We start from the raw sequence: 26,433 nt of genomic DNA on the forward strand, positions 1-26,433 counted from the left end.
CCCCGACCGCGGCCTCTCTCTGCTGGGCCTTCGGACCCTTCCCGCGGCACCTCTGGCGGCCGTGGAAACTCTGGCTCCGTGTTCCGCCTCATCGGGCAGCGGCCCCCGCCCTCCCCCCGCCGTGGGCTGAGTCCTCGGGGGCCGGGGCCGTCCCTCCTCACTTCGTTTTCTGCGGCACCTCCTTCTGCAGGACACGGGGGCACAGGCGTGCCTGCCTGGTGAGCGGGCAGAACCGCGCCTGTTTTGCGCTGTGGTTCATCCATCGCTGCTTATCTTCCACACAAACAGCCGTAAACCCACTTTGGCCCGCCCTGTCTGTCCCCCCTGACGTGCTCACCGTCACCCGGCCGGGTTTTCGGCGAACAGCTAGCGTTCAGAACAGCTGTGATCCGCCGCGGGGTGGCCGGGACGTTCCAGAGGCCGTCCGGTGGCCCAGGCCCCGGCCCCGCTGTTGCCGACGCCTTGCGTTCGTTACTCTGGTCCGTTCACAGCAACCTGGGGCCGATGCCGACACAGTGTTGCCAACTGACGCTCGGGCTTTATTTGTGTCTTCTGAGCTTCCACCCGAGGCCCCTCTCTGCCCCCCGATCCCGTCCAGGACGCCACTTCCTCCTCAGCCCTCAGACCTCAGGCTCCTGTCGGCGGGGACGACGGCCTCTCGGGCTTCCCTGGCTGGAGGCGACCTGGACGGCTTCGCAGGTCTCCCTCGAGGGGGTGGTGCTCGTCAGGGCCCCTCACGGGCGCTTTGTCCGGTGCTCTGCTCCTGGGGAGACAGGGCCGACACAGGCTGGGGGTCGGAGAGCACGGGGGGGGGGAGTGTCGCTCTCGTGACATCGCGGGGAGGGCACACACACCGCCGGCGGCGCTCGTCACTGTCGGAGCTGATCGAGGGCGTCTGGCTGCGGTCACACCTGTCAGGCTCCACCTGCGGGCTCTCCCCTCCCCCCCGGTGGCCCCTTTACAGGGAAGGGTGCAGGCGCGGGCCGTGGGCATACACCCCGTCCCTGTGGGAGGTTCGTGTGTTCCAGCCGTTGGTTTCCTCGGACGCCTGTGCACTCACGCTACTCACTCACACCTGGAGCTGGGCTCCGGTGCCACGTTGTGGGCTGTGGTGTGGTGTGGTGGTGTGTGGTGTGTGTAGTAACCCCTTGCTTTCAGCCCCCGCCCAAGGACCAGCCGTTTCTCCGGAGCGCCTGCTGCTGCCGTTGGAGATGGCGTTGGAAACCCAGAGCTGGGTGCTGGGCTTGCCCGGGGCCGGTGGGGGGTCCCTGCAGCCCGGCCTCCCGGCGGACGGAGCGAGGAGGCAGATCCCAGCGTCCGTACGTGCGTGAGACCATGTTCAGTATCATTGGCATCATAAACGTTAGTTAGCGCTCCCCTCCGACTCCAGTCTGCCGCCACAGACTTCCTTCTCGCCTGCCTGCCTTTGTGCAGCTTTCAAAATCCCATTTCTTCCCAGTCGCCATCTTCCAGGCTGGGCCAGACTCCGCTCCGAAGGCTGAGAAACACTGTAGCAACCTGCCCAGGTCTGTTCCATTTGCCTGGGGAGTGCCCCACCCCACCCCAGCCACCAGGGCTGTGCACACATGAGCTCACTTCCCCCAGGGACGCTCTGCGGGGGACAAGGGGGCGGGGGGGCCGCCTCGCCTCGGCCCAGGCCCAGGTGTCTGGCCCATGTCTGGGTGTTTCTCCAATTTCCTCCTGTGGCCGAGACTTCCTGGTGCGAGGCCAGCCTGTCTGGGGCCGGTGCCCCTCGGCTTCCTCCCCGAGGTCCCGGGGGGGGGGTGGCGGGGGGCACACACACGCTCCTAGACAGTGCACGAAGACGTGGGTCGTTTTGCAAGTGGGGAGCAGGTCCGGGAAAGAGCCAGCCAGGGGCAGAGCAAGGAGCAGCGCCCAGGCCTCCTGTGCCTCCAGGTGCACCTGTGTCCGCCCGTCCACCCTCCTGGGCGCCCTGGGCCGGCATCACGGTGGTGCCGGACAGACAGGGAGGGGCCCTCGGCCGCGTGGGCCCGCGGCCAACTGTGTGAACCCCCCCGACCTCCCGGCCGCCTGCCGTCTTCAGAGACTGTCCCTGGGGAGGGCGAGGCCTGAGACGCCGCCACGGGACGACAGCGCGAGGTGTTCCAGGCTCACGGCCTCGCTCCACACTCACCTGAGGCTCTGAGCCCTGTCATGGGGGGGGTCCTGTCACCCCTGAGTGACACCCTGGCTTGTCCCTAGCCCCCGATCCCGCCCCTGGGTGGGCTCGTCTCCTCAGCCCCCCCACGCGCACTCCTCCCTGGTGGCCGCGCCTGCACCCCTGTCCAGCTCAGCCGTCCCCGGGGCCCCGCCGGACCCCTCGTTTCTCCGCCCCAGGCGTGGGCCCGGCCGTCCGATTAGACTCTGGGACTCACGCTGTCCAAGGCCAGAGCTTTGTGGGCCTGTTCGCACATTTGTGGGGGGCTTTGTGTTTGGGGGGGCCCTGGCATCTCCTCGCACGTCACTCCCTGCTGGACCGAACCTCTCTTGGTTCACTGCGAGAGGCGTTTGTTGTCCTTGCATCTTCGCCCTGCCCTCCTCCCCCCGGCCCCCCCACCCCGCACCCACTCGCTCCTTCCGGCCGCTCCTGGGGGCAGGTTCTTCCCCTAAGGAGCCCTTTGGCGGCTTCCGGGCGGGCGGCGTCTCTCCCTTTCTCCCTGGAGAGTGGCCGCCTCCGGCCCAGCGTCCAGCGTCCAGTGCCGTGTCCCCCCTCCCCGCCCACCGCCCTCCAGGAAGCTGGGGAGGCGGGAGGGGGCTGCCGGGCCGCCCACCTCCAAAGCTCCTTTCCGGTGTGCGAGGTGTCTTGCGATTGGGCTCAGTGACCCGTGAACGGAACTCTGTCTGCGCCTGGCAAGCGGGCTCCCCCCCGCCTCTCCCCAACCGGGCGCCGCCCCTTCCCTGCCTTCGGAAGTCTCCGGAAGCACGCGGCCTCCGCCGGGGTCTCCCTGGGCCGCACGCACCGCACTGTATGGAGGACGCCACAGACCCTCCAGCCAGGGACCCCCGGGCGCGGGCCGGGGAGGCGGCGGCGGCAGGTGGGGCGTGGGGCCCGGGGACCCTCCCTGCAGGAGGGGACACGGAGGCGCAGGGCTGCGGCCCCCCGTCCTGCGGAGCCGGGAGGACCCCCTGGGGAGGGTGGGCTGGTTCGAAGACCCCCAAGCGAGGGTGCGGGAGAGGCTCCGGGAGGGGAGACAGTCGGTGTCAGACGCGGGCGTGGGCCGTGGCGATGCTGCTTCTCTGAGAGGAGGTCCCTGCGCGGACCGGACCCGTAACCGGGTCAGAGCCGACACTTGGCCCCCGCGGCAGTTGCGTCCTGCTCGCTGTCCGAGGCCCGAATGAGTCCCTTCCCGGGGCTGCGCACGTCGGAGGATGGGGCCGCCCACCCTGACAGAAAATGATTATCCAGGGGTGCTGAGAGCCCGCCTAATTAGTCCAATTAGTCTCCAGCGATGAGTTATTCTGTCCGGAAATCGCCTCGGAAGCGAAGGGTTCGTTAGCGCTCCGGGCTGACAGCGGGAGTCGCACGTCCTCCCGCCCCTCCCCCCACGGTCCCTGACTCGCCGGGCGGGACTGGCTCTCCCTTCGCTACGCTCTGCCTCCATTAACAAGGGGCCGCCTGGGGGAGGAGCAGAGCCCGGGGCCGGGGCTGCCGCCGGCGTGGCCAGCTCACCCCGGGCCTGGCCTGTGGGCCTCAGTTTACCCAGCGGAAACCCAGGGACAGTTGGGTGTGAGTTTGTGACCAGCCGGCAGAGAAACAGGGCGTCTCCGTGGCTGCCAAGCAGCAGTCCCAGCACCCAAGGGGGCACCTGGCTCTCCCCGCCCCGCCCCCCTCCCACACGAAAGCCAGGGTCCCCCCTCTGTCTGGGGCTCACCTCGTGGAGGTGCTGACGGCGAGGTCCGGCGTGGACCCGGGCAGGGAGTCCTGCCCGCCCGCCCACCTTTCTGATCAGAACCCCAACCCGACCTCGGGCAGAGGGAGGAGGGAACCCTGGGGTGTCCGGGAAGCTCTGCTGGGGGGGGTCTCAGAGCAGCAGGGCGGGGCCCGTGCCCCTCGACCTTTCTGGCCGCAGACGCCCCTCCCCGGAGAAGTGAAGGTCGCACGCAGGTGCAGGCCTCGCACAGCCCCCCCGGGAGTGCCTGGGCCCCTGGCCGCCTCCGTGGCCCCGCACGAGCAGCTCAGGGTGTCACAACTCGGGGGGCCTCCGCCAGCCTTTGGGGCCGGAGGAGGCCGCTGTGCGGTGGGCCGGCCCGTGTGCTCTCGGGCGTGCGGTGACCCGTCTGACGCCAGCGCCTCCTGTCCCGGGTTGCGGCTGTCACCCCCCACCCCCAGACGTTCCCAGCGCCCCTGGTGGGCACGGCCACCGCGGTCGAGAAGTCCCCGAGGGGCGCCAGCCCCATCTTGGGGCAGAGCAGCGGGCTCCCAGGACGAAGGGCGATGTTTCTTTTCCTTCAGTCGGTTCAGCGTGTCCTCCCTGCAGCCTTGCCCGGCTCTTGCACAAAGAGGAAGCTCAGAGTCTGCTCGCTGGGCAGGTAAACGGACGGAGGGGTGAGCGAGGAGGGGTGGGCCCCGCGGAGGACGGGGGTTCGCGGTGCCCGGGTGCCGGGACCAGCGCCAGTGCCTCGGGGCCGGGTTCCGGGCATGAGGGGCCGGCGCCCAGGCTCCTCTGACGCCAGGGGGTCGGCGGGGGGGGTCTCGTCAGTGGGGACCCTCGGGAAGAGGGGAGGGGGTGGGCCAGCCGTGAATACGGTTCTGCCTGCGGGAGAGGAGTACACCTCTGCCGCCCCCAACGAGCTCCTTCCTGGTGAACTTGGACTCGACCTTGGGAAATATCTGAATACACTCCCCGCCCCCCCGAAGTTACTGCCGCCACTCGGGGTCGCAGCAGCCTGTGTCCCCCCCCTCCCCCCGCCCCGGGCACGCACGGCCCGAGGCCTGATGGCGCAGGTGGGCGGGGGCGCTCTGCCGGAAGCCGGACCCTCACGGTCGGGCACGGCCCCGCCCTGTGCCCACGCTCTCCTGGGCCCCGCCCCCTCCCCTGGGCCCCGCCCCTATTCCCTGGGCCCCGCCCCTTCCCCGGGCCCCGCCCTCCCGGTTCCTCCCTGGCCGTGCAGTCACTTGGGGGCTGCGCCGCCCTCTCTCCTCGCCGTCTCCTGCCCCATCCTTATCCGCCTGCAGACATCGGGTGGCCCCTGTCGCGTGCGTGGGGACGTGGCAGCGGACACGGCTGCTGGCCCCGCGGGTCTGTGTCGCTGCCGAGCGAGGCTCTGGGGAAGGCCCGATCTCGGGGAGTGGGGTGCTGGGGGAGGCGACCGCAGCACCACGCCTGGGACCTGAGTCGTGTGGTTTCCTCTCCGTGCGCGAAGAGTCGTCTGTCCCTGGAGGGGTCCGTCTGTCTGCCCCGTGTGTCGGTGTGTCAGGGCCCGGAAAACGCAGGGAAACCCTCAGGGCGAGTTCCCAATCCACCCGAACAGCAGCTCCGGGGCCGGCAGAGCCGTTCCCCGTGACCCGTGCCTGGTGAGGGGGACCAAGGTGGAGGCGGTGGGAGGCCCCTGGAGGCCCCTGGAGGCCCACGTGGGCCCGGAAGGCGGGTGTTTGCAGGGCTGCCCCGTGAGGAGCGGCCCGTCTCAGAGTCCACCTGCCCCCAGGACCACCTGCCCCCAGGACCACCTGCCCCCAGGACCTGCGGCGGAGCCCCGGACCCGGCAGTCTCGGGGACGGGGTGCAGGAAATGGGGTCCCTGCCTCTGGAGGCGGCCAGACTCAGAGAGCATCGGAGCTGGCAGAGGGAGCCGCTCTGAGACTGCAGGCTGGGAAACGGGGGTTGGGGTGGATGGCAGGGGGGCAGGGCGGCGCTGGGGCGAGGGGCTGCCTCCCCACCCGCGTGTGAGCCGAGAGGCGCCTCGGGTGGGGCCGGTGTGCTGGGGAGGGGCAGGGGTGCCGCCGGGTTCCCTGAGGGCCCGCGCCAGGCGCTGGCCCTGAGGGTGGGTGGCATGTGCCCCCCCCCCCGGAAGGCGGAGGTGACAGCGAGACCGAGGCCGAGTGCCCGGCTGCCCCAGGCTCCCGTGGGGACTCTAGGCCGCGTGCTCTCCCCTGAGGGGCGGGGCCGCGCTCTCCTCCAGGGGGCAGCGTTGCTCACTCTCGGGCCACGCCTTGCCTGGCGCCTGCGGTGCGTCCGTGACCAGTGTCGGGTGTAATGGGGGCGACGAGACCAGCGGGGACCGGGGGCCGTCACTGCACGGGGGTGCGAGCTCGGGCGAGGACTGCCCGCAGCTTGCAGGAGTCTCCCGGGGGAGGGGCGGCTTGGGCAGAAGCTGCCCCAGGGGAGCCGAGGTGGGCATGCAGGCAGCTGCGACCCGGCGCGGGTGGAGGGACGATGGGGGGGACCATGGGAGGGGAGGCCACACGTTCATTGCCGGGGCCTCGAACACCAGGCCCAGGGCAGGCGTGTCCCCCGGGATCTGGGAGACCCTGAGGTCTTGGGCCGCGGGGGCCCACGGCGGGCGGGTGGCCCGTCCTCACACCCCCTGGGCTGAGGGACGGGGGAGGGCCTGTTGGAAGCCCCCTGAGCCGCGGTCCGGCCTCCCACCGGGGCCTGGCGCTCCTGGGCACACTTCTGTCCCCAGGGCGTCCCCATGGCTTCCCAGTGCAGGGAGGGACAGGCTCAGGCATCCGTTTGCTCAAGCTCTCCGGTCCCCAGGAGCATCCTCGGCCACAGTTCCCATGGCAACCGGCAGCCAGTGCGGAGCTCGGGAGAGCTGCACGCCTGAGTGTCGCCGAGGGCACGGGGTGGGGGGTGTGGGGCACAGGTCACGGTAACACAGAGACGCCAGGACACCTGCGGCCAAGGACTCCCTCTGTCCACTGATGCAGGGAGACGCGGCGAGCTGGCTGGAGGGGCAGCTGCCTCCCCCTTCATCTCATTAGAGACGATGACCCCAAGGGGCGAGGGGCCAGGGTCACCAGCTGCCAGGGCCTCTTGCCCAGGACGGGCTGAGGATCGCTCGCAGGGAGAGCGCGGCCGCGGCAGCTGCGGGGAGGCCTGGGGTCGGCGGCCTCGGCGGGCGACCGTCAGCCCCCCCCCCCCCGAGGGTGGCCCGCCCCTTGACCAGCACCGGCGGCTGGTCTGCAGACCCAGCCACGGCTGGGAGTCTGTGTTCTGCATGTGGCTTTGTCCCTGGAAACCAGGGACGGGCCCCGGGTGCAGCCCCCAGAATGGCCCCCTGGGGCTGCGCCCCGGGGGCGGAGTCAAGAAACCAGGTGCCAGGCCCCACCCTGCTGAGATGGAGTGCAGACCCCGGGGTCCCAGGCTGCACCGGGAGCTGCCACAGTGCCCGGCGCACTGCGGGGTCTGATAGGTGCCCGTCCGCCTCCTCGCTCCCGGAGGTGGACTCACAGGAGAGACCCGTGCTGCCAACCCGGCCGCGAGTTTCCCCTCACAGGCCGGCCGGCCCGGCCCTAGGCCCTCATTCCCCTCGTCCGCGCTGGTGCTAGCACGCTCTCTCTCTCTCTCTCTCTCTCTCTCTCTCTCTCTCTCTCTCCCTCTCTCTCTCTCTCTCTCTCTCTCTCTCTCTCTCTCTCTCTCTCTCTCTCTCTCTCTCTCTCTCTCTCTCTCTCTCTCTCAGGGCCCGGCCCCCCACCCCACGCCTCCGGCCTGGAGGGCAGGCGGAGCGGCCCGGTCACGGGTCACATGTCATGCGCACCATGCCTCACGCCCGCAGGGGCACCCTGGTGGCTGCACCCTCTCCTGGCCCTCCGCCCGGACCCTCGAAGCTGGTCCCCGTCCCCACCCTGAGGTGCCCCCAGAGCTGGCTCCGCCCGGTCACCCCTCCTGAGCACGTGGCCCCCCGTCCAGCCCCCTGTCGGGACCGGTCACCCCTCCTGAGCGCGTGACCCCCCGTCCAGCCCCCTGTCGGGACCGGTCACCCCTCCTGAGCGCGTGGCCCCCCGTCCAGCCCCCTGTCGGGACCGGTCACCCCTCCTGAGCGCGTGACCCCCCGTCCAGCCCCCTGTCGGGCCTGTGGTGTTCTTCCGGGAGCCCCCACACTGGCCAGCGGGGACCTGGGGTGTGGGCGAGGGGCCGGCGTGCCGTCACCGAGCGTCAGTGGGGCCTTAGAGCTCCGCAGACCTGAGCTCTCTCCCGGGAAGACTTTTCCGTGGGAACCTGGCTGCGTCCACTTGGTGACTAATCCCGTGCTGCCTGGTGGCCGGGGCCCAGGGCCAGGGCCTCCGCGGGCTGTGCGCAGGCCTGGCTGGCGTGGCCGAGGGCTCCCCTCCTCCTCTCCCTGGCTCTTGGACCCTCCGGGGGCGCTGATAGGGGTCCAAGGCTCCGCAGAGGGACCCCCAGCCCACCTGTGGCCCTGGTGGGAGCCCAGGCTGCTCCTGGGGAGGAACCCAGGACGCGGCTGCAGCTCACTCCCTGTCTCTCCTGGCGCCCCGCCCCCACCTGTGGGGGTGGGGCCAGTACTTGTCTCTCAGAAGGAGAAACTGAGGCTCAGAAAGGCTGGCCAGCTTGCTCCCGGGCACCAGAGGATGCTGGGACTGGGATGCAGGGACCTCAGCTTCTAGCTCGAGCTGCCTGCAGAGGGTTGGGGGCCCATGGCTCCTCCAGAGGGGGGGCAGCTGCAGCGCAGGACCGGGTCTGTGGAGCCGGTGGGAGCCCCCGCCCCCACCTGTGCTGCCCAGGAGGGAGGGAGGGGGGTGGGGCCGGAGCCCCGCTTTGGCTGCAGCTGGTTCCCAGGCTCCTGCCTTGGCCCGGGCCTCGCGCTTGGACGGGACGAGGAGCGTCTGCGGGATCTGATTAAGCAGCAGAGCGCAGCCCTCGGTCTTGGCAGGCGGGCCCCACAACCTGCCCGCCAGACGCTCTAGGAAGGTCCTTCCGAGGCCAGCGGCTCGCAGGTTCCAGAGAGAGGACAAAGCCAGGTGGGGGAAGGGCCCCAGGGCAGCCTGGGGGTGGAGCCGTGCCGGCCAGCAGGCCTGCACCGGCCGGAGGCCGCTGTCGCAGAGGGAGCAGCGGGGCCGGGCCTGGCCGGGGGCCCGCTTCTCACCCGCCTCCTGACGACCCCGCGGCTCACTCGCCCCACGGAGGGGGCGGGGCTCCTGCTGCGGCCGGGCCTGGCCGCCGTGCTGGCCAGGAAGGGCCCCGTGTCCGGCCGCGTGGTCTCCGCTGTCACGTGCGGTTTATCTTGGGAAAAGCAAGGGCTGCGGAGGCAGGCTTGGGCCCGGGTCCCTGCGGCAGCATTCGCACAAGCTGTGTGACCTTGGGGCGTTCTCTCTGCCGGCCTCTCTGAGCCACACGCCCGAGGAGTGGGGGGCCGCTCGGGGGTCGCTGCGGCAGAGGCCGGCGGGCAGGAGCGTTCCGTGTGCTCGGGGCCCAGAACGCACCAAGCAAATGTTCCTCCCTCCCTCCCCCCGCTTCCTGCCTCCGAGCACCCTGCCTGCTTGTCTGTTTGTGTGTCTGTCCGTTGTATCCTCGCCCGAGGATACGTTTTTATCAATTTTAGAGAGAGAGGAAGGGAGAGAGAGAGAAACATCCGTCGGTCCCCTCCTGTGCTCACCTCCACCAGGGACCCAATCACAACCTGCAGATGCGCCCTGCCCGGGATTTGAACCCGAAAGCTCATGGGGTTCGGGACGACGCCCCAGCCGACTGGGCCACCCGGCCAGGGCTCGCCTGCCTCTGCCTCAGCCTGCAGCCGACCGCAGCACCACGGGCTTCGCTGCCTTCCCGGCCGGAAGTCGTCCCTCAGGCCGACCTGGAGACCGTGCGCCTGGGTTTGCGCCCAAGCCCGCGGCCTCCGTCCCAGCCTGGCGCTCCTGCTGAGGGGCGGGGCCGCCCTGGAGGCGGGGAACCGTGTGGGTGGCAGATGGGCTGGGCCTGGGGGCCCCCAGTGTCGGGCCGCAGAGGGTCCAGGGGACCGGTGACGCAGCGGTCTTTTCTGGAAACGGGGCCCCCCGGGGAGACAGCCGTGGCTCCGACACAGATGGTCTGCCAGGAGGAGGAGGTTGGAGGGCCCCCCCCCGCCCCCACCCCCCCGCCCCCACCCCCCCCTCCGTCCCCAGCCCAGCTCCGAGGTCAGCGGGCTCTGTCGTCCCGACCACCACGCTGCCACCGGCCGGTCCTGGAACAGGAAGTGCTGCTGGGGATTGGGCAGGCCCGGGCTGGGGGCCTGGACAGGGGGTCGGCGTGGGCAGAGCGGGGGCAGGGCCTGGCAAAGGCGCCCGAGGCTGGAGCCCGGGCTCACGGTGGCAGCGGGCGCTCCTCTGCCCGGAGTTACAGGCTCCCGCGAGCCTCCAGCCCGCTCCGGGCCCCGCGTCAGGGCCCCGGAACCTCCGGGTGGGCCCTGAGGTGCGTGAAAGGCGAACCCTTCCAGAAAGAGCGGGTGCTGTCGGTGCTCCCGCGGGGCTCCAGCAGGGCTGCCGCCGGACGCCCCGAGGTGACGGGAGTGGTGGTCGCGGGCCAACCGGATGCCGTGGCTGCTGCCCCCGCGGAGCTGGATTTTACGTTTTACTGAGTTTTAATTGATTGGAACATGAACGACGCAGCATCATTGGTCACGAGGGAAATGCAAACTAAACCCGCAGCGAGGCCCCGCCGTGCACCCACGAGGACTGCGGCAGCCAACCGGGCCGACGCCGCCGGCGCTGCCGAGGGGGCGGAGATGGCCTCGCACGGGCGGGCGGGAACGGGGGCACCTGCCTGCCCGCCAGCCGGCTCCTGGGCGTGTTCCACGCGGTCGCGCGGAGCCACCGTGGGCCCCGGCATCCCAGAGGGCGGACACAGATGTGCGTGCAAGAACCGTGTGTGGATTTCGCGCTGGTGTCCTTCACACGACGGGCGCAGAGTGGACGCGCCCCCGCGTGCCCGTGGAAGGGCGAGCACGCACAGAGCCGCGTCCCTCCCGCGGGCGCTCGTCGGCCGTGAGAGGGGGGGTGACGTAGGGTGCGACGGGGAGGAGGCGGAGCACCCCGACGTCGGAGGTCACAGAGGGTCACCTCTCAGGGATCCCTCTCTGTGAAACATCTGGTCTCTGGAGGCAGGAAGCAGGCGGGTGGACACCAGGGGCTGGCCGGGCCGGGCGGGCAGTGACCTGTAATGCATGTGGCGTTTCCTTCGGGGGTCAGGGGGAATATTCTGGAAGGAGGCAGTGGTGGTGGTGGTGCGGCTTTGCACCAAATGCACTAAAAGCCGTGGGGCTGCACCCTTCCCGGGGTGAACGGGGTGGCACGTGGGTGGCACCACGTCTCCGTTCGCGGCGGGTGGCAGCCGCGACACTGGACACCGCGTCTCCAGACTCAGACGACCTGGGTTCAAGTCCCGGCTGTGCCGTGCGCTGTCACTGCTTTAGGCAGCTCACCTGCACCCGTCTGGGCCGGCGTCCTCAGCGGTGGAGTGGGGGTGGCCGCCGGGCCACCTCGCGGGGTTGGCGTGAAGAGCACTAAATGGCCTCGTGGGCCGCAGCTCCTAGACTGGGGCCCGCGCACAGACCGTCAGCGAGTCAGCCGATACTGATGGATATCGACATGCTGGCGTCATCAGCTTCACAACCAGCAAGGCCCAGCCCCCCCCACACCCCACCCCTGGCCGTCCTCCCTGGGCCCCGCCCCCAGCCCCGCCCCCTCTGCCTGCAGGTTCTCTGCCCTGTCAGCTGTTGTCGTGACAACCACTCCCAGCTCCCAGCAGCCAGGCCTGGTTGCAGCAGGTGCCACAGATGGAGCGAGGTCCACTGGGCAGGACAGCCTGGGCCGGTCAGGGACGGGGGACCGCGGCTCCGGCAAAGGCAGGCGGGCCACTTCTGCAGGGGCCCTGCCCTCTGAGCGGAGCCCGGGGCCGAGTCTGTCAGCGGGGGAGGACCACTCTCTGACCCTGCACGGACGGGCTGGGGAGCGGAAGGCGTCAGCCGCCCGGCGCCCCTTCCACACAGGAGGCCAGGCTGCCCCTCCTGGCCCCGAGCCCCCGGCCCCCGGCTGACCGGTGCTCGCTGGGCACCAGGTGCCGGGTGTGGCACGTGGCCGTGCACCGTCGCCTCCCCTGGAGCCTCGTGCTCAGGCCGCATGCTGCACGCCGCTCCCGGAGGCCACGTCTGCTGGCGGGCTGGGCGCGGCCGGGCTCTGGCTCCGGTTGTCCTGCCTGTGCCTCCGGAGCTTGCCCACAGGTCCCCCGGCCTCCCCCTGCTGCTCCCGGTCCCCGGGAGTGGGCAGGCCCCCCGGTGGGTGCTGCACACCCTCGGCCGTCCTCAGGGTGCAGCCCAAGGGGTGCAGGGCCCGCAGGAGAGGAGGTGCCCTGAGCAGAGTGCAGAAGCGAAAACACGCTTCAGGCAGCCGCTCCCGAGCCCGGCAGCTGCCAGCCCCGGGCCCTGTGGCAGAGGACCAGCAGCACCCCCTGGTGGCCCTTCTCGGCAGCCCGCCCCGGAGACCCTGCGGGGGGCTGGACGGGGCTGCTGGTTCTGAGGGCCCGGCCGAGGGGCTCCTCTCCTCAGGAGGCGCAGAGGGGCCCGAGGGCTCTCCCCGGGAACAGACGTGATTCTGTGCCCAGGAGTCAGCCCGTTCCCCGGCTCAGGACCCAGCCCCGCCCCAGGCTTCCGGAAATCCAGCCCAGGTCAGTGAGGTATCCTGGGGCCGTGCAGCGCCCCTTCAGGGGATCTCAAAATGTGACCCTGTGTGTCATCCCGCCCGCCGGCTGTGACCTCTGGCTGACACCTGGTGTCTGCAGTCTGAACGCGCCCTGGGAGGAAAACACGCTTCTGATGGGCTTCGGCCAGTGACAGAGCCAGAGAGCCTGGCTGTCAGAGTCGGTGAGGGGCCGTGGGGACCCCTCCTGTTGCAGATAGGGGAACCGAGGCCCAGAGAGGGGAAGTGGTGTGCACAGGGCCCCACGGCTAATTCGTGGCCGTGGAAAAACCCGCTAGCACGCTCTGCCCCAGCTGCCTTCCCTCCCCCGCTCCCTGGCTCACACTTCCTCTGAGCACAGTGTCTGCTGGAGACTCAGGACTGAGGCTCTGATGGTGAGGATCGTCTTACAATGTACATAGATGTCCAAGTGCACAATGTTCACAGGGATGTAATGTACATGGTATATACACAATGCACACAAATGTCCGAGTACACAATGTGTACAGTGATACAATGTGTACGATGTATACAAATGTCCATGTACCCAATGATACATCATGTGTACAGAGATACAATGTGTGCAATGCAAAGTATGCAGTGACACAATGTATGCAGTATATACAAACGTCAAATCTTTATACACCCAAAAAAAAGAGAGAGAGGAAAGAAAAAAGCCGACACTGTAGGTGGTTGGGAAAGACCCCTGCCTGGCAGTCCCAGGCCAGGGTGAGGGTGCACGGCCCCCTTTCTGGCCCCAGGTCCACTTTGGTCTCCGAGGTCCCTTGTCCTTGCCCAGCGCACCCACGTGGCCCTGCCTGCCTGCCTCCGTCCAGGTTCTGTCCAGGTGTTGCTGTCCCCGCCGCCGGGCTCTCGGCTCCGTTCCCTTCACCAGCTGGGCAGGAGGGCGCAGGATTCTCAGACAAGGATAGGGACTTCCAGGAGCTCGCCTGGGGAGCAGGAGATTTCAACGAGAAGCATGCAATTTGTCACGCTGCAGGGTTCGGTGACAACCGCCCCGGCAATACTGTGACTTATGTGGGGGGTGAGTGAAATGATCGGATTAGTAGCAGAGCAAACGGTCCCCCGCCGGCGTGCTCCGTGGAGGTGGGGTGTCTCCGCGCGGAGCCCCAGCAGCCGACTTTCCAGGGCTTCCGGGCCATCAGACAGGGAGGAAAGGGGTGGGCGGTGGGGTGGGGTTGTCGTGGGAGAAGCCGCTGTGCTCTGCTGGAGGACAGAGAGATTTGTATGTGGGGGGTCATCCAGCCGAGGCCAGGCTGTGACACCTGCCCCCTGTCACAGCCTGGGTGACGTCGGCGAGCCTGCCTGCTCTGGGCCCGCATGGCTCCTGTTCCCCCCATGTGCCCAGTGAGAAAGGTGACTCTTTCAAGCTCTGAAATGGCAGGCCTCGGAAGTGTCGTCCTTCCTTGACTCCCCTGTGGCCTCCTGCTGGCCTCCCAGCCTGGCCGTTCACAGCAAAAGCCAGTCAGGCTGTCGGCGCGAACCCCCTTCTCTGCGGCTCTGCCCTGGGTGAGCCTGCTAATGTGGATTTGAAAACGTGGGTGGGAGTAACTTAGGGTTCCGCAGGCAGTTATTGCAGGTGACTGAACTGTCAGCGAGCAGTTAAAGTTGCGCAGGACGTGGGGAGATGTGTCTGCGGGGCGACCGGTCCGCTCGAGTCCCCCCTGCATTCCGCCTGCCCCTGATCTGCGGGGTCACCGCCCCCGGGGGGAGGCGGCCACATGGGGTTTAGGCTGCCGGCCAGAGAAGCCCCGGAGGCCTGCAGCTGAAACTGGCTGCAGATGTGACGTCAGCACCGTGGGGGTCAGGCCGGATGGCTCTGGGCGGGGCCTGCCCCTGCGTGAGCACCGCCCCCAGCCAGTGCGAGGCCCCAGGGGAGAGCGCAGGCTCCTCCTGAGCTGCGCCCGGCGGGCACGGCTCCTGCAGGGTGTGCCCGCTGCTCCTGGCCCCCCCACCCCCAGCCCCTGACGGACGCTGGCTGGCCTTTGCAGGGCACCTGCTGCGTGCAGGCCCCGGACTGAGCCCTTCGTGTCCATCCCAGCAGCCCTTCCAGGTGGGCGCCGTCACTCCCCCCGAGTCACAGAGGGAGACGCCTAGTTCAGGGTCACACACGCTGGGAAGGGCAGTCCTAGGATCGGAACTCGGGTCTCCCGACTCCGGGGGCTGCCGCTGTCCCCTCTGCCTCTCAGAGCCGTCGGCGTGTCCGCAGCCTCGCCTGCCGGAGCGGCCTGCTCTGTCGGACGTCGGGGCGGACGAAGCGCCCCGTGCGCACTCCCGCGCTCCCCTGCCCTGGCCGGTGCGGCTCCGTCGCTGGGTCCCCCGCACCCTGGGCCGTCCTCCCCCGGCTGAGTCACCCGCCGCTCTGGGGTCCCCCTTGTCAGCCCCGTGGGCGGCGAGTCCCTCTGCATGTGTCCCTCTGTGCCCGTCTGCAGGAGTGCTGGGCCGCGCGTGTCTGGAGCGGGGGGTGGGGGACTGTCACAGCCCCCGCTGGGCCACTGCTGGGGGCGCCCTGTATGTTGAGATGCTGCTGCACCACGGCGGGGGAAGAGGGGCTTTGGGGTCGGACAGACGGGGACGGGTCCGGTGCGGCTGGGTTGCGGGGGGACGTTCGGCGCTGGGCGTGGCTGCCGGCCCGTGGCCCCGGGCTCCCGTCAGACGGGCGCTCTCCGTGGCCTTGGATAAGTGGCAGCCCCGGTGTGTGCGGAGCAGCAGCCCCGGCCCTGCTGATGCCTGGGGCACCGCTGTCACCGCGGCGACCGCACATCACCATGGCGACGCCAGGGTGGAGCCGATCCTGCTCTCTTGTAGCTGAGGCGTGTGCGCGCACACGTGTACACACATGTACACACATACACACGTGTGCACACACACACACACGAGCGTTTAGGCTGGGTGGGGGAGGGCAGATTCCTCTGCAGATGCTGCTTGCATTTTCAAGCTGCAGATGCCGCCTGCCCTGGGGGCGGGTGTGGATGTCCGACTGTCCCCTGGCCTAGGCGAAGGGCCTGCAGCCGGCTGAGCTCCAAGGCCTCTCCTGCATGTTCCCATCAGTCCGTCGTCCTGGGGCGACGCCGTCACCCAGGGGTGTCGGGCACAGCCGACCTCTCAGGGGCCCCCAGGCCCCAGGCCCGCCCTGAGAGGGGCCCTGGGGAAGCAGTGTGGCAGGCCCACAGTGACCAGCAGAGGGCACTGCTGGGCACAGGACCCCACCCTGCTGCCCCCGACGACCCAGGCTCCGTCCCCAGCCCACCCTCCGCTTGCTCAGAACTTGCACCCCGGGGAGGCGCCCAAGAACGCAACTCCAGCCTCCAGCCAGTTGCCCTTCCCTGGACCTTGGCCCGTGGCTCAGCGGCCGGGTGGGACGGAGCCCCTCCCCAGGACCCCAGGGCTCTGACCCTGGCCCTCCTGGCGGTCCGGCAGAAGGTGCTGGCAGGGAGATGAGGCGGGGCGGGGGGCCGGGCTCCTGGAAGGAAGCGGACGGGAAGAGGGCGCCGTGCCCGGTGCAGTGAGACTCGAGGAAGTGTCTCTTCCTGTCACGGGCCCTCCGTGACCCAGGAGACCCCGGGCGGCCTTTCCAAGGCCAGCCGCCGGGAGTTCACGTTTTTCCCTTAAAAAGGACACCTTCCTGTGGGGCCTCCGTCCGCTCACTCTCCCGTGTGTGTGTGTGTGTGTGTGTGTGTGTGTGTGTGTGTTTAATTGCGGCAACAGCGAAGTGCACTGAGCACCTACTGTGCGCGGGTGGTGGGCACGCTCGCAGTCTCGGGGCGACTCCTGGCCACCGCCTCGCTGGGACTGCAGGCCCCTGGAGCCGTGTCCTCTGTCCGGGCTCTGTCCCCATCCCCCCGGCGTGGCCCTGGCCCGGAGCTCCATCTGGGCACCTCGCTCTCGGCCCCGCGCCGGCGTTCGGGAACCAAGTTTCACAAACACACACGCGACCTTTCTGACGGTCCGCGCTGCCTGCCAACCCTCCCCCACGGACGGCCAGGGGGCCGCTCAGGAGGTGACGCGTGCCAGGACAGACGGGTGACGTCGGGCGGGCGGCAGCGCCCTTCTCGGAGCGGCTGGTCCGGAGGCCTGGACGCACGGTGCTGCCCACAGGAGACGCCTTCCCACCCCCACCCCCCCAGGGGCTCCCGGGCAGGGGAAGGGGCCGGGCCGGGCCGCGGGTTCCCAGCAAGGTGCCGCCTGGCCCCCTGCCCACCGGCCTCAGCGGCATCGTGGGGTTCGTGCCTCTTGAAGGGACTCCAACGTGTTCCCTTCGGCGGCTCAGGAACCTCATTCTCCTGCTGAGTGGGGCGGGGGGGGGGGCACCGAGCGGGCTGCAGGGGGCCAGGGCCGGGGCCGGGGCCAGGCCTAGAGCTGCGGGCCCCCAGGAGGCCCTGGGGGCTCCGTTCCGCTCGGCGGCCACGGGTCCCAGCATCAAAACGAGCAGGGGACGGACGGGACGGGGCCCCGTGGTGCAGCGCCCCGGGGCCTGCCGTGCTCTCGGGTGCACACGGTGCTTGTCTGGCTGCGGCCCCCTGGGCGGGCGGACCGGTGGGAGCAGAGTGGTCCGGGGCCTGAGAGGCAGGGGGCCGGCCCCGGGGAGACGGTCCGTCTCCACTTCCCGGACCCCCAGGGCCCCAGCAGGGAGCCGCGCACTCACCCCACGCTTCCCCTCGCCCCCCAGACCCGGAGTCCCAGAGGAAGAGGACGGTGCAGAACGTCCTGGACCTTCGGCAGAACCTGGAGGAGACCATGTCCAGCCTGCGTGGGTCCCAGGTCACTCACAGGTACGCTGCAGGGGGGGCGGACTCCTGTGTCACACACGTGGTGTCACTGAGCGCGCTCCCGTCCCCACGGCACCGAAGCCCACCTCATGCTAGGGTGTCGGAGGCTGCCCTCCCCGCCCCCGGGGTCTCTGCGCTCTGCGGTCAGGGTCCCTCTGGGCGCAGTGGGGAACACCCAGTGCTGCCCAGACTCCGCGCTGTGTGGGTGAGCGCCCCATCCACCGCCGGGGACCTGTGGCTGCCAGCTGCTTGGGCGTCACTGTCCCACCCACCCCCCTGCAGGGCGTCCTGAGCACGGCCGTGACTCAGAGTCTCCCTCGCTGCCGCCGCCGCCGCCGCCTCCTCGGGCCGCCCGCCCGGCTGAGCTCATGCGGCGGCTCCGAGGTGGGGGGGGTGGAGGGCCTGGCTGCACGGGGTGGGGGGTGGCGGGCAGCAAGCAGCAGCCAGGATTGGGAAATCGTGGGGCTGTGACACAGGGAGGCACAGAGAGGGCCTGGTCGTCTCTCCAGCTGGCCTGGAAATCAGTTCCGCCCCATCCCCCGGGGCTGCAGATCGGGAACAGAGTTGGGACACAGACAGGGACGGTGGGAAAAGGACTTTGTTAGACCAAGTGTGTGGCCAAGTGATACCCAGAGTAAATTTACATACCTCCAGGGACGGAGACCTCATTAACTCTCAACCCCCACCCTCCACCCCACGTGGGACGGGGGTCTGCCTCATTGCGTTAGAGACCCCGTGGATGAGGTCTTGAACGTTCTCCTGCCCATCCAGGGAAGCTGCTGGATCAGCACTCAGCGTCCATCCGCTGCTCCCAGCCCCTGAAAACACTTAGTTGCCAAGAGGGTCACACCCCGAGTGACTCACCGCCAGGAAAGGGCAGAGGCGGCGGCTGCAGCCTCCTGGGGCCACTGACTCTGAGCAGCCAGGCCCCCGAGTTCAGCAGAGCCTCATGACCACAGGCAGGCACTGCGGGGGGCGGGGGTGCCGAAAGCCTTTTGCACACAGCTGACCAGTTTGGGGGCACCTTGGGCCTCTGGCTGCTGTCTCCCCGCAGGGGAGACGGGAACCGAGAGCCCCAGTCCTGGTTTTCTGTTCACACGGACCAAGGGCCACTTCTGTCAGCCCAGGTATCTGTTCCTTCGCTCCCACGCTCCCACGCGGGGAGAGCTGACAGCGGCACCTGAATCCTTACCCCTTCGACTCTCCCTCCAGTGCTTCCCGTCCCTCAGCCCCTCCCCCAGCCCGGGGCGGGCCCAGCGCGGGCCCTCCGTCCCCAGGCAGAGGGGGAGCGTCCTGGGCAAGCCACCCCGAGCCACCGGCCGGCCTGCGTCCTGCGGGCTTGGGACCCGTGTGGCCGGGGCCAGCCCTGCGTGGTGCCCGGACCTGCCCAGCACCTTCGGGCGCCGTGCCCGAGGGGCCCACGGCCCAGGGAGGCCGTCCTCGCCCCGGAGCTCACAGGCTGGTGCTGGATTCAGTTCCTTCCAGAAACTTCTGTTCCTGCCCTGCTTCCCCTGCTCCCCCAGCACGGGGAGCCTCGCTCGCATCAGGGGCCTGGACTGGGGAGGAAACGAAACTCCCTCCCCCTGCTCCCCGGCCGGCTGCCCCTCCACAGAACGTGCCCCCAGATGGAGGCCTGGGCCCGGCCTGGAGCCGGAACAGAGCCCTCCCCCCCAGCGGCCCAGGCTCGGAGAGACCGTCTGGGGTGGGCGGGGGCAGGAGGAGGGCCCCGGGCGAGAGAGCCGGACAGGCAGGCGGGCATCGGGCCTCGGGTCGGACACTCCGCAGTGGCCCCGCCCCGCCCTGCCGCATCTCTGCCGCCTGAACCAGCCACACCGCCCGCCCCTCAGCTGTCGTGGTCCTTTGCCCCTTCGCTCAGGCCGTCCCCTGCTGACCAGCGTGTGTCCAGACCTTGGGCCTGGGACCCTGGACCTCTGCCTTCGCCCACCGCCCCTCTCTTCCCTGCCCCCCCCACCAACCCCATAAGGGGTTCTCTGGTGAGGCCCCTCCCTGCTGCCCCGGGCTGGGCCGAGGCCAGTCTCCCTGGGAATCGGCCACCCTCCCCAGGTCCCCAGGGCTTTGCCTGCGCCCCTGTACCCCACTTCCGCCTCGCTGCTGCCTCTGTTTGGAATGAACCGGCCCTCCGCTTACCCGTAGAGGGGAGGCCAACAGAGCAAGTGGCAGGCTCCGATGCTCGGGTGGCCGGAAACACCCTCCACCCCCAGCTGCCAGCGGGTCTCCCCGGCCCCGCCCCCCTCACTGAGCGCGGCTGCGCACCAGGCGCTGCGTCAGGGCTTTGCCCGCAGGTGTGAGCCGGGAGCCCCCCGACGAGGTAGCTGGTGTCAGCTGGTGTCCCCGCTGCTGCCCAGCGGGGGAGAACGCTGTCCTGGGCTGGCTTACGGGCAAGTGGCCGTCAGCTCCACTACAGAGTCTGCGCTGTGAGGGGCGCCTCAGGTGGCCTTCCCGGCTCCGAAATCCTTTCCTCCGACAGCCTGAGATAACAAATAACAGGCGAAACCCACACAGCGGAGGCCTCCTGGAGGAGGCGGCCCGGGCAGGCGGGGGCTCTGGGAGCAATCCGAGGGCCTCCTGGAGGAGGCGGCCCGGCAGGCAGCAGGGCGGGCCCAGACATTGGTGCCCGGAGTGACCCGGCCCCCCGCCCCCCCCACAGCTCCCTGGAGATGACCTGCTACGACAGCGACGACGCCAACCCCCGCAGCGTGTCCAGTCTCTCCAACCGCTCGTCCCCTCTGTCCTGGCGCTACGGCCAGGCGAGCCCGCGGCTGCAGGCCGGCGACGCCCCCTCGGTGGGCGGGAGCTGCCGCTCGGAGGGGCCGCCCGCCTGGTACGCGCACGGGGAGCGTGCCCGCTACTCGCACACCATGCCCATGCGCAGCCCCAGCAAGCTGGGCCACGCCTCCCGCCTGGACGCCGACGACGCCGACCTCAAGTCTGGCTACATGAGCGACAGCGACCTCATGGGCAAGACCATGACGGAGGACGACGACATCACCACCGGGTGAGGGCGGGCTGGGCCCGCGGGGTGGGGTGGGAGGGCCCGCCGGATGGGGTGGGGGGCCTCGGGCCGCTGCACCGGGACAGGCGCCCGGGTCCCCGTGGGGGCCGCCCCGGGAGACTCGAGGTCCTTCTCGCCCTGGCGCGGGGCGCAGGGCCGAGGTCTGGGGTGGGCGGGGCTGGCGCCGGCCCTCGTTGGCCCCTGGGGCTGTCACTCCGTGGTGTGTCCCGCCCCGGGTCCTCGACCCCCACGAGGCCCGGAGGAGCGGCCCTGGAGAGGGTGCGTGGGCCTTGTCGACCGCACCCGCTTCCCCGTTTGTGCGGAGAGGGTGAGGAGACCCCATCTGTCCTCCCCGGGGCGGCTGAGGGCAGGGTGGACGTGCGTGGGCGTCCGCCGCCTGAGACGGGATGGCAGGCGCGGGGGCGGCACCGCCTTCCCTGGCCTCCGGCCCCGCGCTCCTCGTGGCCCCCGGTGTCGGCTCCTCCGCCGCCCTCCTCCGCCCCCTCTGCCGGTCCTGGGCCCTCCGGCCCCTGCCCCTGCCCCACGGGATCCCCGTTCCTTCTCTTCTCCTGCCCCAGGTGACAGGGTGGGGTGTGCAGACCCGCCTGGCGTGACGGCCGGGGAGGGAGGGGGAGGCTGGGAGGAGAGAGGGGCTGGCCAAGCCGCATGGGTTCTGGAGAGTTCTGGAAGTTTCTCGGGCGCCTCAGTGGGCGGCGTTTCCACCCTCCGAGGGACCACACAGGTAGTGGCAGGGGGGACCACCTCTCCCCAGGAAAGCCTCCAACTTGGAGAGAGGGAAGGGCCGGAGCGGGCTGAGGCCACCCATGGCTCCCGCCCGGGGTGAGCCGGGGAGACCTGGCAGGGCCTGTGCCGCAGAGGCGGCGGCTCGGCAGCCAGACAGCTGACGCCGGAGCAGGGTTGTTTACTGCCTGTAACCCCCGGGGCCTGGCCTCGGCCGGCAGCCTGCAGCTGGGGTCAGGGTGCAGTCAGGCCCTGCCCGTGCTCCGCAGTCCGGCCGGCCGCTCTGCCCAGGAAGCCCCTCGTCCCGTGGGGCCTCCCGGCCGGGTGGGGCAGAGGGCAGCCCAGCCCTTGCTCCCAGAGCCCCCAGGTGCCGGGAGGACCCAGGCCCCGGCCCTCAGGGAGCTCCCAGGCCCCAGCCCCCTGCCCGCCCAGCAGCCAGGGCAGACGGTCCCCCAGAGGCTGGGGAACAGAGGACCCTGTCTGTCCGTGCCCTCAGCGGGACATCCGTGCCTGCTGGGGAACCTTCTTTTCAGAAGGGCGGGTTCCGAACCCCATCTCGGACCTTCGCCAGCAGATCCTGGGCCGCCCCAGAAAGCCGGGGTTTTCCAAAGCTCAGGGGCTGTGGCCGAGTCCCTCTTCCCACCAAGTGCACGAGTCTTCTCCGGCAGCCACTCCCTCAGCCTGCACGTGCGTGGGCTCCGTGTCGGGGAGCTTATTCCGTTTCAAGTGGAATAGGGGTGCAAGGAAGTTTCTAAATAGTCACGTGACAGCTGCTTCATGGCACCTTCTGCATTTTGGCGATTCAAATTTTGTCATCTGGGGGAAAAAACAGAGTCAGTGTAACTCTTCATTCAAATGTTGCAGCCTTTTCTCGCCTCTGGACCGCTCCTCCCCACCCTCAGCCCCGGCAAGAGTCCCCAGTTTATTTTAGTATTTTCTGAAATGAGCCCGTTTTTCCCACTTGTCCCGGTCACACCCCGGAAGCTCTGGAGCTGTCCGGGACCCTCCTAGATTTTGGCACCTCCAGGGGTCCCCGCTGGCACTGTCCAGCCGCGGCCACGCCCACATCCGACACCGCAGACAGCTCCCAGGTGGCTGCTCCCTGTCCCAGATGACAGCCCCGGGCACTTCTCCCTCTCGGAGAGAGGAGAGGAATCTGCTTCTCTAAAAATAGGGAGGCCTGGAATGTAATCTAATAAGAAGATAAGGTGCACAGCCATCTGTCCCCCGACCCCGGCGCCCGCTCGCTGGGTTTAGGGCCACGTGGGCCCAGACGGGAAGGAGGTCAGCCCGGCCTCCCTGCGTCCCCTCCCGGCTCTCCCTTGGACTCGCCGCCCCGTGCGTCCACTTCGGTCCTTGCCAGTGGCCGGCGGCTGTGCCCGGCTTTGCAGGGTCGGTGGCAGGGGTCTCGGCCGAGCCTGCCGCGGCGCTGGTAGGTCTCCCGGCTCCAGGGCAGCCGCTCGCCTGGAACAGAGCTGTGTCCCCAGGGGCCCCGGCAGGACTCTGGTCCAGGGCCCCAGCCCAGGGCACGGGACCTCGGGCCGAGCTGCAGGCCCTGTCCAGAACCGCTCCGTGGGCGTGCGTCGGGACAGCGGGGCCCGTGGGGGGCTGCGTGTTCCGGGGCTCTGCCCCCTCCGCGCCTCCCCCGCCCTCCCCCACCCGTCCTCTTGAACTGTGCCGGGGGCGGGGGCTCGGGAGCAGATGGGATTTGTTTCCTGCTTGGCCCTGCAGTGCCCTGACGCTGAAAAACGTCAAATAAAATAAGCCGGAGGCCCCTGCCTTCGCCCGGGCTGGCTCTGCGCGCCCGGAGGCAGTGAGCCCGGGGCCTTAAGGAGACGCCGCCCGGCCTCCCGGGCGGAGCAGCCTGCGGTCGGTGGGGGTGGCGGAGGCCCGACCTCGCACGCCCGCCCACCCACCTTCGGCCGCAGGAGTTCCCTCCAGCGCACGGGCCCTGGCTTCCTGGCTCGTACGGGAGGAGGAGGGGACCCGTCCGAGCTCGGAGGAGCCGTCTTTCCCCTCTGCCTTCGTCTTCCGTTTCCGGGGGGCCCTTCGGCGGCCCACCCAGGGGGGCGCTGGACCGGGCCTGGCTTTGGCCCTGGGAACACGAGGCTTGGGGCAGAGGGAGGTGGGGCCACTCTGGGCGGGGGGCGCCCGGCGTTCAAGTGCAGGCTCAGAACGGTCTCTGCCCGTGAGCCGCATCCGACCCACGAGGAGGAAGAGGCCTCAAGGGCCCAGGGTAGGGCAGCCCCCGGCGGCCCGGCGGCCTGGGTTCGAATCCCGACCCGCCTCGCTGGTGGCGCGTTGAGTTCGGGCGAGGTCCTCGTCTCCCGCCGCCGCAGCTGGCCCGGCGGGCGGCGAGGACGGGAAGGTGCGAGGGTTCAGGCGGGTGGCGTCGGGTGCGCGCGCACCAAGTGCCGCTGGGGGGCGGCACCACGCACCAACGCCCAGTGACGACAGAGCCCAGGAGCGTGTGCGCGAGCCTTCCCCCTTGAACTCCATGTCCCCGGGGCTCCCTGGGAGGGCCCCCTCAGTCGTCTGCCCGGCACGACGGCCACACTCGGACCCAGGGATGCCGTCCTTGCCTCCTTGCCGGGCGGCCGAGCCGGCGGCTCGCGGCACCCACGGGTGAGCGGCCTCTTCCCCATCCCGCCCTGGCTGGCGGGCCTGTCACCCCTCCCACGGGTGTGGCCGTCGTCACACCGGAAGAGTGTCCCGGGCTGGGGTCCCGCAGAAGTGACCGAGAGACCGAGGGTGAGAGCGAGGTGTTTACTGGGGCGGTGGCAGAGCCCTGGTCGGAGGAGGCAGGGAAGGGAGTCGGGGAGGAAGGGCCCCAGTGGGGGGTCGGCTCGCCTGCAGGGCTGCAGGGCGGTGGGGCGCAGGGGTTGCTGGAACTTTCTGTGGAACCCAGAGGACAGAGAAGGGTGGGATTTTGTCTCCCAGGGGATCCCGGCTGCTGTGCCGGGAGACGGGCCTCAGGCCGCATGCGAGCCCCCAAGGCCCTCGGGGCACTGCGTCGGCACCCACGGGGGCCGTGGCCGCGACAGAGGGGACCCAGGTGGGACGCAAGCGGCATCCGTTACAGAGGGGAGGCGGGAAGGAGGGGGGGGCTTCAGGCTCCTGCGTCCACTGGGAGGAGGGGTGGCTTCAGAGAGCCCCCCGGCTCCTGAAAGGCGGTGTCTCCGAGCAGAAGGGCGGTGTCTCTCCTCAGTGCGTGCGTGCGGGGACAGCCTGCTCCGCTGTGTCTGCGCCGGCCCAGCGGGGCTGGCGGAGGGCGCGAGCAAGCCAGGTATTCCAGAGCGGCGGCGGCGGGACGGATGCTAGTCGCCATGGCAACCGCGGGGGCTGAAGCTGCGAGGGGCCCCTCCCTCCGTGTGTCCTAGTAACCTACAATTGAGCTGCCGGGTTTTCGCGGAGTTTGATGACAGGCAATTTGGTTGACAGTCAGGGTGGGGACGGAGGTTGAGGCGGCTGTGGGGGTGGGTTTGGCGTTTCCCGGCAGCCGCGCCCCCCTGCCTGCCTGTCCCCCCTCCTCCTCTCTTGCCGGCAGCCCCTGCGTTTCCCCACAAGGCTCCTGCTCTGCGACCAGCCAGCCGGGCCCGCTCGGTGCCTGGAAGTGCTGAGGCTGCAGGAGGGGCTCCGACCCCGGCTCCGCGGCTTCGGGACGCCTGTCCCCGTTCTGGTGGCAGTGGTGACGCGAGACTAGGACTGTTGTTTGCATATTGCATACCAGAATATCGTGTTGTATACTCGAGGGATGCAGGAGAGGCTCCGGAGGAAACCTTACCTCCCTCCTTCTGGTGCGAGGCGCCTGGAAAACCAAGCCCGTGACGGTCCTGAAGGCTTTAGACCGGAGCGCGCCTGCCCGGGCGGTCGTGCCCACGCGCCCACTTGTCTTTCCTGAATCCCCCTCCTCCAGGAAGCCTTCCAGCATGCACCCCATGGCAGGTGATTGCGGTCCCATCCTGGAGCCTGTGTCTCGTTTGTACGCGCAGTAGGGACGCGTGAGGATTTCACGATCCTCCGACGATGGCGTAGCATGTTCGGTTCCCAGGACACCCACACGGCACCGTCTCCCTCAGGCTGAGCAACGCTGTGAATTGGATGAGGAGTTGGGAGCCAGCATCATTCGCTTGCCAGGATCCCAGCGCGTAAAAGCGGCATCCGTGGAGCAGAGCCCAGGCCTGCACCCCACGCGGCCCCGCAGCGCCGCCCCCCCACGCAGCCGCTCCCCTCTGTCTGCGGCCCACGGGTCCCCGAGCCTGGAGCCAGGGAGCGTGTCCGGAGCGGGGATCCCACCCCCCCTCCGGAGCCAGAGCTCCCTGGGGCGGTGCCCCTCGCGCCTCCCGGCCTCCACCTGACGCGGAGTCTGAGGCCGTGCGGGGGACCACGTGCCGAGCTGTGTCGGAGAGCGCTCCTGGAGTGCCCGCAGGCGACCCCGTCCTCCCGCACGGGGCCTGGCTCCAGAGGACCACAAGCAGCCACAGAGCCCCGGGCAGCAGGCGCCCCGCCCCCCAGCCCCTGTGAATGCTGGTCCTTGTGGGCCAGCTCAACAGCCCGCTGTCCCCGGACGAGCACCAGGGACCGGCTCCCGGCCCCGGGCTGTCGGGCGTCTCTGGCCGCGCCGCTGAGGACAGGCCAGCAGGGCGGGCGGGGGCCTTGCCCACGGAGCTGCGCACGGGGCGCCCACGGCCACTGTGTCACAGCTACAATGCGGCGCGCACAGGCGGACGCCTCACAGTCGGCGTTTGACAACCAGGCGGAAAGAGTCGGCCCGAGACCCAAAGCACGCAGCCGCCTGAGGGACAGACCGCCAGGCACCGCGCGGGCAGCCGGGGCCTCGGAGAGACAGGCGGGAGGGGTGGACACGGGGGCCAGCACATGCGTGGCGGGCGCTCGGGGGGTGGGGGGTGAGAGACAGGCAGGCAATGGGAGACCCGTCGGAAGCCAGGGTGAGCGGCAGCTGGCGGGGGGCAGGGGACGCAAGGCACGAGGGCAGGGGGTGCGCAGCCTCCACGCAGGCAGAGTGGGTGGTGGGGGACCCCTCCAGGCCGCGGCGAGCACCCTGGGGCAGGGCGGGGCATCCTCACCAGCCTGCCAGCTCGTCCTGACCGGGGGGTGGGGGGGCTCTCGTGTGTCTCGTCTGTCGTCTCTTTGTCCCCGTGGGGCATCTCCAGCCTGGGAGACCGGGACCAACTGCCGACCCCACTCCCGCCCTCCTTATCTGACCTCCTGTCCTCTCGTGGCCTCTCTCCTCACCGTCAC

At 69.9% G+C, this 26,433-nt stretch overlaps 1 protein-coding gene across 4 annotated transcripts in view; it reads left to right on the forward strand.

The window, feature by feature from the left end:
- The window catches only part of NAV1 (neuron navigator 1), a 132,795-nt gene that overhangs the window by 59,374 nt on the left and 46,988 nt on the right, over window positions 1-26,433 (forward strand). For all 4 annotated transcript variants that reach the window (XM_045817106.1, XM_045817108.1, XM_045817116.1 and 1 more), the window contains exons 5-6: window positions 17,318-17,420; window positions 20,086-20,433. In XM_045817106.1, the coding sequence (XP_045673062.1) occupies window positions 17,318-17,420; window positions 20,086-20,433 (451 nt within the window). The remainder of the gene's footprint in view (window positions 1-17,317; window positions 17,421-20,085; window positions 20,434-26,433) is intronic.

This window comes from Phyllostomus hastatus, unplaced genomic scaffold, assembly GCF_019186645.2.
Source record: "Phyllostomus hastatus isolate PE091 unplaced genomic scaffold, TTU_PhHast_1.1 phas_contig_148, whole genome shotgun sequence".
Classification (NCBI taxonomy): Eukaryota; Metazoa; Chordata; class Mammalia; order Chiroptera; family Phyllostomidae; genus Phyllostomus; species Phyllostomus hastatus.